The sequence below is a fragment of the Solanum pennellii genome, chromosome 6 (genome assembly GCF_001406875.1).
Source record: "Solanum pennellii chromosome 6, SPENNV200".
Classification (NCBI taxonomy): domain Eukaryota; kingdom Viridiplantae; phylum Streptophyta; class Magnoliopsida; order Solanales; family Solanaceae; genus Solanum; species Solanum pennellii.
In genome coordinates, this window is record NC_028642.1 from 40,488,826 (window position 1) to 40,498,683 (window position 9,858).

General features: G+C 33.4%; 1 protein-coding gene across 2 annotated transcripts; it reads right to left on the reverse strand.

Annotated features, from left to right (window-relative positions):
* Positions 1-2,665: 2,665 nt before the first annotated feature.
* On the reverse strand, positions 2,666-9,651 carry LOC107023451 (phosphoglucan phosphatase LSF2, chloroplastic). 2 transcript variants are annotated; one of them, XM_027917770.1, is made up of 5 exons: positions 9,214-9,651; positions 8,584-8,789; positions 7,797-7,967; positions 7,432-7,643; positions 2,666-2,930 (listed from the first exon to the last, which is right to left on the reverse strand). In XM_027917770.1, exons 1-4 carry the CDS (start codon positions 9,452-9,454, stop codon positions 7,440-7,442), a joined length of 822 nt encoding a protein of 273 aa, XP_027773571.1. In that variant the 5' UTR covers positions 9,455-9,651; the 3' UTR covers positions 2,666-2,930; positions 7,432-7,439. The 2 variants fall into 2 exon arrangements, with proteins under 2 accessions (XP_027773571.1, XP_015079631.1); XM_015224145.1 differs by lacking the exon at positions 2,666-2,930 and adding an exon at positions 5,417-6,635.
* Positions 9,652-9,858: the final 207 nt, after the last annotated feature.

Genomic DNA, 9,858 nt, shown 5'->3' on the forward strand with positions numbered 1-9,858 from the left:
TTGTTGATAGCATGTGAAAGACATGACACCAAACTCAACAAGAGTTGGTCTCTTAGATTTTTCTCCGCTGCAGCCAAAAAATAATCAACTACTCCACAAAAAATTACTTGGACATAAAATCAAACACCGTGGATGCACAATCCATTTGTAAATCTCAATGCATATGTAAATCAAGTAAAATTACCAGCATGTTCTTGAAATCTTGGCAAGAAATTATATTTGAAGTAACAAATATCAAATTATCATCGATAAAAATAAAGAATATCCAGTCAATTGTCACAAAAAATAGCTTCATGTTTGCATAGAGGATTAGTAACAGAGAAGAAGAAGACACAAGTGAGAGTTGAAAACGAAAATAAAAAAGGGATAGACACGTGTCCAGATGACTTTTTGAGTAAATATATTGTTATATGTTTCACTATCGTGTACATTAATGCACATGTATAAAGTTTTAGTCGAAAACTTTCTGTGACGATTCCCATATTCTCATGAGTTTTAGTTTGATACAAGTGACGTTTTGAATTCTGCATATCCATAGTGAACATTCCGTTTAAGATTTCTTAAAATCTCTTAGATTCCTAAGATGAGAATTCTTTTGTCCCCATATATTTGTTTGTTTTGATAAAAAAGATTCATAATAGAATGATAAAAAAAGGGGTGAGAATTTCGATTGAATAAAGAGGTTGCATGTTGATAGAATGGAAGGTTCACACTCTAGAATTTCTCATATTTTATATGCAATTGTCATTTTGTTGATATGTAAATGGGAGGGGTTCTCCTAACTTTTGAGGTAGTAACCGGTTTAAGGGTGAATCTGGCTAAGAGGATGTCTGGATTGGTTTTATAAGATGACTTACAAGCTAAAAGTTAAAAGTCATAAGTTGGTCATATTCAATTTTTAAATTTTAGCTTATTTTTGCCCTAATCTAAATCAAAAACTACCAAAAAAAAAACTTAAATTCAAAAGCACTTAAAATAAGCGCATCAAATGCAGACCATTGCATAGGAGGATTTACCTGAGGAATTGGATGTAATGTTAAAGAGTTAACATATATGTACATATTTAAACTTTCTTTGGGTGCAAAAGAATTACAAAAGAATTTGACATTTTTTTAAAGATTTCCCTTGCCGGTAATTATATTTTAGCTTTTTTGTACACAAATAATTAAATGACCTGGATGTGAATGAAACGAAGATGTCAAAAACAGATAGGACCTCTTCTTCTTCTTCTTCTTCTTCTTTTTTCCTGCATGGTGCGTGATGGAAATCATATCCTCATCTTATTATTGAGGGAGTTTTAGTTGCTCAAACTCTTTTAAAATATCAATGAGTGCATGTTGGATTCTCTGAAATAATATATTTTAGAGAATCCGACATGAATGTTGCATTAAGTGAAGAGTGCATACAAGACTCGAGAGAATTTGCATGCTCCCACTAGAAGTTGTAGCCGACATGTGAAATTTTCATTTATTTCTTCCACTATACGAACGATCTGGTAAATTCTTCTCTCTTTAACAGATGATGTAGTTAGTCCCTCCCTCTGTGTTGAATATGTTGAAGAAGCCGAATAGCTAGAAAGTGAAATACTATAATTTAGGTTATAACACTAAGGTTTGCCAAAAAATTGATAATTTTATTTATTTTATCACCGTTATTTATATTTAAATAGTCTTCAATTGATTTTTAACTTTGCAGAGGGAGCATAGTGCAAAGCACATCCAATCGTTATTCTAAGATGATCAATCAAATTACGATAGCTAGGATTGCAAGATGACACAACACTTATAAAGTTGAACGGGTTATTTAATTAATATAATGTGTATTAATTGTGAGAACATAATGCAAAAAGTGAGTGTAATTCATTGTTGAGCTTAATTATTTTTTCTTTATAATGAGTATTTCTTATACTGATACTGCACATACGAATTAACTAGCTTTCGTGAAAGAAGCAGAAATTGACTAAGCCAAAAAACTTTATAAAAGACAACATAGAATCTGTGTGATAAAATCATTACAGAGTAGAAGAAGCATCGATTACTTTGGTTATACATTTTAAAATTTGTCAACATAGCTGATAGCTAAACCTATTTCACATTTCTTTTGCTTGCGTCATTCGTCTTATGCAATTTTAGTTGTATGTTCTATATGGCTATGCTGTCACTTTTTTTTTTTAAAAAAAACTCTTTGCTGCTATTCTTCATATCCAAATGACCATGTAAAACATCATTAATAAAAGGAGAAGTTACAAAATACATAACTAAAAATTCTCTATCATTTAATAAAATTACAACCCCTCGATTACATCTTCCTCTCTCATATGCATGTCTATACCCTCTTGGATACATTACAAAATAAAATTTAATTATTTCTCAAATATATGAGATTTTGATAAGTTTCCTAAATAAAATGTTAGGCCCGTGCTAATTTCCAAATATATGAGATTTTGATAAGTTTCCCTAATAAAATGTTGGCACGGGCCCAACATTCATGTACATGTGACAAAAACATAACCTCATAATGTATGCCTTGAAACAATATTAATCATGTTTCAATCTTGCATCAAGATAGTGATCCATATTGACGTAATAATAACCGATAGTTATGTACAATATGTGCCTGATCTGAGACTTTTATATATTACAACAAAGTAGATAAAGATCATCCATAAATCAAACGTATATACTACATATCATCAAATGTGTTGTTACATTTTCTCTTTACTCTGACATAGATCACCAGTAGTGAACACTATTCTTCAACCAAAATATCTAGTATTGCATAGTTCTTATTGAAATATTAGAAAAAAGATGCCCAAGAATAAAATGTACAAGTACTTGGCTTATATGATGAAATATAAATTATAGAGCAAAAAATTGGGGCAATCAGAATCCATCACCTTCATAGACATCATTGTCATTAAAGCCTATAAACTGCATGAACAATTAGATTTAAAAAAAAACAATCAGAGAAAGCGTTTCAAAAGAAATCATTATCAATTAATTCTCAACCCCCCAATTTTCTAGGAACTAAATGGTAGGGAAAACATTATAATGCTACATCATCTTAAAAGAAATTCTAGAAACGATTATTCCATATACATTGCTCTACTTGCTTGCCTGTGGTAAAATTGTTATTGAAACAAAGATGAAAAAACATTATAATGCTACCTCATCTTAAAAGAATTTGAACTTTTGTTTGACTCAATTATGAGAACTTCAGTTTATATAGTATATTATTATAAAAAAAAGAAGAGAAACATGAGTAGATACAATTAATGAGCATTAACATAAATCAAGAAGACCGCATCAATTTGCCTAAATTAGTAATCATATGCTAATCATTCCCTTCGGAAAACATTTGTTTTCCTCCTCCTTTTAGCTTGTCTAGATGTTGCACTCAATATCATGTATATATTTTATTTGTCTAAGAAAAAGAGAGAAGAGAAATTGTAGATAAAATACATGTGCTATTAAAGTACATACAAATAGTTGTGTGAAACAAATAGCACATTTAAGTTGAAGTATGTGCCACTTTTAAACATTTGAACAAATGCTATCATGTACCAGAACCTTTGAAATTTAAAATGAATTAGGAACAACATATTGTTGTCTTGCACAAAAACTAATCAGTCCAATCTTATGCCTCAAACATTATCTTCTTCTTTTTTATTATCTTCCTTTCGATTCAACACATCTTTTAGCTAAGGAAAAAGACAGATGCTTGGTACTGTAGACCACCATTTGATTAACAAAAACAAAAACATTAATCTATGCGAGATACATAAATTTGATGCGCTGATATATTAATTTGATGCACAAACATGAGGGATTTTGGGTATTCATAAACAATAGATTTAAAGCTCGAACATGTGTTCTTCCTCGATTTCTCCGCTCACAAATGTATCACATATAATTTGGTATTGTATACGTATACATATTCTTCTAAATTTGGATAATAACCATAGAAGATACATAGCAAAACTTGATACATGATAAAATGATACATTTGGTAGAGACTACTTTTCATTTCATAATGTAGTTTCACCAGCAAAAGAGGATATCATGAAAACGATTTTGTTGCAAGAAGCAATATGTACACATCATCTCTTTTATCTTTCCCTTGTGCATATTGTGAAGGTGAAAATTGAGGAGGATCCGATAATTCTTTGGAAAAAATTGTGAAGCAAAAATTTACTTGGATTTTTTTGAAAAAATTGTGGAGCGTTATTATTGAAAATAGAGAGAATAAATCTGACAATTGAAAAATGAAAGAAGTAAAAATTGAGCCAGTGATAAAAATAGAAAGAGAACTTTATGTATTTGCAAAAATGGGTTTGGAAGGAAAAAGAGGAATTTTAAAAATATTTTTAAATAGTAGAAAATAATAGAAATTATAGAAAATAAAGATCTTTATATAGGTAATTTCAGTGTTTGGACAGCGAGAGGCGACAAAAGGCGACAAGGGCCTGCCTCGCCATGCGGCGAGGCGAGCGGCGAGGCGCTCGCCTTTTTGAATCGAGGCGCCAATTAATACCAAAAATTAAAAACATTTAATTGCACATATAATATTCAAAATTTCAATAGCAATTACATATATTACAAATACTATGATAATTACTATAGAAGAATTAATTTTTTTTCAAAAAAATAATGGACAACAGTCACAACACAGTGAAAGCACAAAGCATTTTACAGTAATCAGGGACAAAACAGAGAGTGAAGAAAACAGAGGAAAAAAAGAGTAGTGAAGGCAGGGAGCAGTGAAGAGTGAAAGAGAAAGAGACGAATGGAGCAGCAACTCGAGGGAAAGAAACGAAGAAGAGAGCAACGACTGAGGAAGAGAAGAAGAGAGCAGCGACTGAGGAAGAGAAGAAGCAGCAGCGACTCGAGGAAGAGAAGAAGAGGAATACACGAAAGTCTGATGAAAGTTTGAAAATAGAAAAAAAAAAACCTACTATTATTAAGTTAAAACTTTTTTTTTTTAAAAAAATAATCAAAATGGCGACGCCATTTACGACGCCTCGGTTCGCCTATTTGAGGTCGCCTCGCCTCAGTGGATAATGGCGACACAGCCTCACCTCGCCTCGTCATTCGCCAAAGGCGCTATGGCGAGCGCCTTTCACAACACTGGGTAATTTATACTTGTTCTTTCCGAACTTTTGAGAGTACACTTTTAAAAAGCTTAATCATATGGAGCACTAATTATTTCTCAAAATTGGTTTTTTAATTTATTGACCAAAGACAATCTACTTTTCATCAACAATATTTTTTTAAAAAACCAGTTTTTTAAAAAAGAAGAAGTTTTTATAATATAATTGAATTGGAAATTACATCGCAACGTTTTTTTAAAAAAAAACTATGATATTTAAAGAAATGCATTATTTAGAAAGCCCTAATTTGTTCTACACGACATATCATTGAGTAATGAAATAAAAAGTCGGAACTGAACATAATGAAAATAGGAATTCATATAAGTGAAGCACTATTAGCCTCTATGGAGTACACTGCATGTTGGGGGGAAAAGACAACATTACTTACAAGGAGGTGTTATGTAGAGTACTAGGCTGATTACAAAAGAGATGGACTCATTGATTTACCTAAACCTTTCACATAATTCACTTACAATCCACCTGGAACATTTTCATTACCATAATCTAGAGTATCTTGAACTTAAATTTAACTTCCTTCAAAGTTGTCCTTTTCTATGTGATTTAAGCAGTTTTACCCTTCTGAATTCATCACACAACAAACTGAGTAATCCAGTTCTACAATGCATAGTTGAACTATTGTTACTAGACTTGAGAAGGAACAATTTCACTGAGAGTCTTCCACCATTATGTTCTCTGAGTACTTCATTCATGACTATTGTCTTGGATGACAATCAACCGGAAGGAACTACCCTATTTCATTGCACAATTTAAAGATATTTTTCATGTTTGTGTCATCTGGTCTCATCATTCTCCAGCTTTCATGAACTTTTGAAAGCAGTAAGCAACTGAAGTTGTTAGGAGAAAGATCAAAAATCCGCAACATGGGAAAGCAAAATAGTTTTGCTTTAGTCCGGGAACTTGTTCCACTTCATAAGAATCCGCAGCTCTCCCAGAGACACCAGACAAGCTGGAAATGTGTCATTTATAGCATTATTCCCCACATCAAGGACTTCTCAACCATACCAATTGAACAATGACATAGGGTAGACCCTTTAAATTGATTACCATTCAAGACAGTGGTCATCAATGAAGTGCTCTGAGAACATAACGATAGAAGACTACCACTGAAATTGTTCTTTCTCAAGTTTAGAACCAATAACTCAGCCATGATGCCCAAGCAATGTGGAGCCGACCCACTGAAGTTATGTGATAAACCCATAAGGCTAAAAGGTTGCTAAAGTAAAAAATATAGAAGACAGACAACCTTGCAGGAAGTTTAAAGTTACTTGTAAGATCAAGATTCTCTAGACTACAGTGACAAAGTTGTTCTAGGCGGTTTGTATGTGAATTATGTGAAAGGGTTAGGTGAACCAATGAGTCAGCATGTTTGGAATCTACTGACCTAATATGTTACAGAAGCACCTAATTTCATATCACGGGGCTGAGCTTCAAGGAGCAGCTTCTTGCTCTCTGGAATACTTCCATGCTGTAGGTACCAAATAATATAAGATGCGTGAGTATATACACATTGTAGACACACATAAAAGAGTAAACTTGGCTTTGCCTGATGCATCAACTTTACAGTAAATCACTAAGCAAGATCACTGTTACTATTATCATTCCCAGCTGTGCTAACATGTAACTCGAGATGAATCAATTGACTAGAAGCACACTGTGAAAGATGCAGTTATCTGAGTTCTGTTTGCACATAGGAACTAATAATATGTACGAACTAAAAACAGAAATTCACATATCAAATGAATGTCACAAGGCCTAAAGCAGGCATTTATTTCTTCGAGAAAAAACTTTTCTTGTGCTATCTTTTTCACTTTCTTTTTGGGTTTCCCTATCCTTTAATTACCCTCTCTGATTCTTGTAGAAATCACCAAGTTGAGACCAAGTTTGTTTTCTTTTGTGAAACAAATTTCCTCTATTCCAGGAGGACATAAGAAAAAAGATGGAATGCGGGGCTATAGTTCATTGCAAGTGATCAATGACATCCTAGTATTTTGAATACACATCTCTTAAAATCACGGCTATCAAGCCAATGAACGGCAACTTTATTTTTTTATATCAAACTTTCAACTGTAAAAGGAAAAGTGAATATAGAATGGTAATATCTATATTAGGATTAGTTTATATCATCCACGAGACTCAAGAATGGTAAACATGAAGTGCAATAATCCCCAGAAATTGATAGAATTCAAGACAATAATCCATTGATGGACTAAGGAAATACCTAATCCAAGAAAAAAGAAAGAGAGACAAAGAAATAGCCTAACCAGCATTCTCAAGTGTCACGAAGGGCCCGCACACGATCTTGAATCAGTTTCCTCTCCCAATCTGCTACATCCACAAAGGCATAATCTGGCAGATTCTCAAAGGGCTCCTTCCACTGATCATTTTTAGCCAAATCATAGGTAGCACCTCGTATTGACCTTTTGTTGGGACCACAAGGTCTCTTTGAAACAAGTGTATCATAGGCTGTATTTAGCTGCTCAACCAACACATCAAGATCTCAGAACATACAGCAATTTAACAGCTGCTAATGTGCTTTTATTATTAGACCAACGATGGAATACTGATTCATAAATGATGTTTCTTAATGTGGAAAAAGCTAATGATCATAGAATAGGTGTAATCTTACATCCATTCCACAGAACCAGAACATATAAGCAATTGAAACAGCAGGGGCCCTTCCCAATCCAGCAGTGCAATGTACATACACTCTTCCTTTTCCTTCTGAAATCGCCCACTCCAGTGATGAAACAGCTTTAGGTAATACACTCCTCAAGGAATCTGGATCAAAATCTCTTGCCTGCAATAAAAGTATTTGCGATGATCAAAATATAAAAAATGAGAGGTGGTCTAAGAAAAAAATAATATCCCAAAACCTTAACTTCTTTATTAGGCTAACAACCCGGAAAAAAGTGTTTTGAACTCCAGAATTTGCAATAGAAAGAAATAGAAACAAGGAAATGGTGTCCTTCTCCTCCCACACATCTATAAACTACTATATATCCACAACGTTTAAAACATTGAAGCCTAGTAATATACTTAACCCGGTACTTGTGGACATGGAGCGGAGCATTATCTGTATGCTACAAAACAAGTCTACAAGGTTCTGAATATGGGCTGTCACCCATTTTCTGGACCAATCAACAATGCTAGGGAAATATAATGCATATACTTACATATTTGATGTTAGTGCTTCAGCTAGTATCCATACCAACAAGCAAAATAGTGAAGTATAGGATTAACAAAAAGTAAATTACCTCAGTTCATATCAAAGTTGTCGACTTTTGAAGGGAATACATGTTACCACTATTTTCACAAAGCTGAATACTAGTGTAGACCAATGGTTTAAGGGGTAACGGTGTTCTATTTCGTGTGACCTACTTGAGAAACAGTTAGCATCAAGAAGATTTACTTACAGGCCTTCTCATGTGATTAATTCCAAGCTCTGAACATCTTGTAACTATAGACTGGAGGTCTATCCCCCAAAACTCAATATCTTTGTCCTGCTGCAAGTTTAGTATAAAAGAAACGTTCTCCTCTTCCTTCAAATGATCTATATCTTCGATTTTTTGAGGCTGGGAGCCAACAATTAGATCTTCTGTTATCAATGTGTAGTTCATTCCTGCAGTTGAAAATTATACGTTTAAGCTTACTATTAAAACTTTATTGTATTTTCCGATCTTCTCTTCATGACAAACACCAAAATCCTACATATAGAAGATCCAAATCATTTGATATAGCATAATTGCTGCAAAACAGAAGGCAGGGAGCCCAATTTTACTAATTCAATACAGCGCAACAATAACTTTACAAATCAGATGTTCCATTTTTATGACGAAGATTTAGATCTATTAAGCAATACAATTTCCAAACTGATCTAAGCTTTTAAGTATGTAAACAGTAATCACTTTGGTTAACCCATGATTCCTCTTAGTTAAAAACCCAATGAGTTGCTAACACCTACATCTTAAAAGTAAACAAGTTTAGAGAAGTGACCATGGTAAAGGAAAGCATAAATCAGATGTTAATATTAAATTGGTAAATACCAAGTTCATGGTGATATTCATAAGGATTCCTCATCATTCTCTTCATAGCTAAGTTGTATTCCTCCATCTTCCTATTACTACTGGATCTACCATGGTTTTCTTTAACTTCGCTGCAAGAAATCTGGAAGGATTTGTAGGTGAAGTTCCACAAGGAATTTGCATATTTCTTGCTTGAACGAGAGAATAAAAATGGATTATTTTGAACTGGGGAGAAGCAGGTAGAGTTCCAGAGAGCTCCCATGGTGCTTCTTCTTCTTCTGTCAGCTTCCTAGATTTTTCTATGGTGGATGGATAGCCATGTGAATCAAGTCTCGATTCCCACAGTAGTAGCGCATTTCGGGCCTAAATGTATGGGGATATGGGCGGCCTATACAATGGTATTTCTAGGAAAAACTTGGACGCAGCCCATGAATTTGGATAACTCCAAAACCCAAAGTATCCCCTTAGACTCGATCAACAAAACCCATTCTTTTATGTGATTTTGGTATGTGCGACAAAGATAAAATTTGAAATTTATTTTGAAAACTTACCTAAATCTCATTAGTTTTAAGTTAGGAGCCAAGTATTTTGATAAATTCTAACTTGTAATATTACAAAAATTTATCAAATTTTGGTGCTTTCATATATGTTCAATTACATTTAGGT

Coding starts and splice junctions, on each gene's coding strand:
- LOC107023451 (XM_027917770.1), bottom strand. CDS start 9,454: ATGGGAGCTCTCTGGAACTCTACCTGCTTCTCCCCAGTTCAAAATAAT. Junction 8,790..9,213: donor TGAATATCACCATGAACTTG/GTATTTACCAAT, acceptor TTTCAACTGCAG/GAATGAACTACACATTGATA. Junction 7,968..8,583: donor TTAATCACATGAGAAGGCCT/GTAAGTAAATCT, acceptor CTTTTATTGCAG/GCAAGAGATTTTGATCCAGA.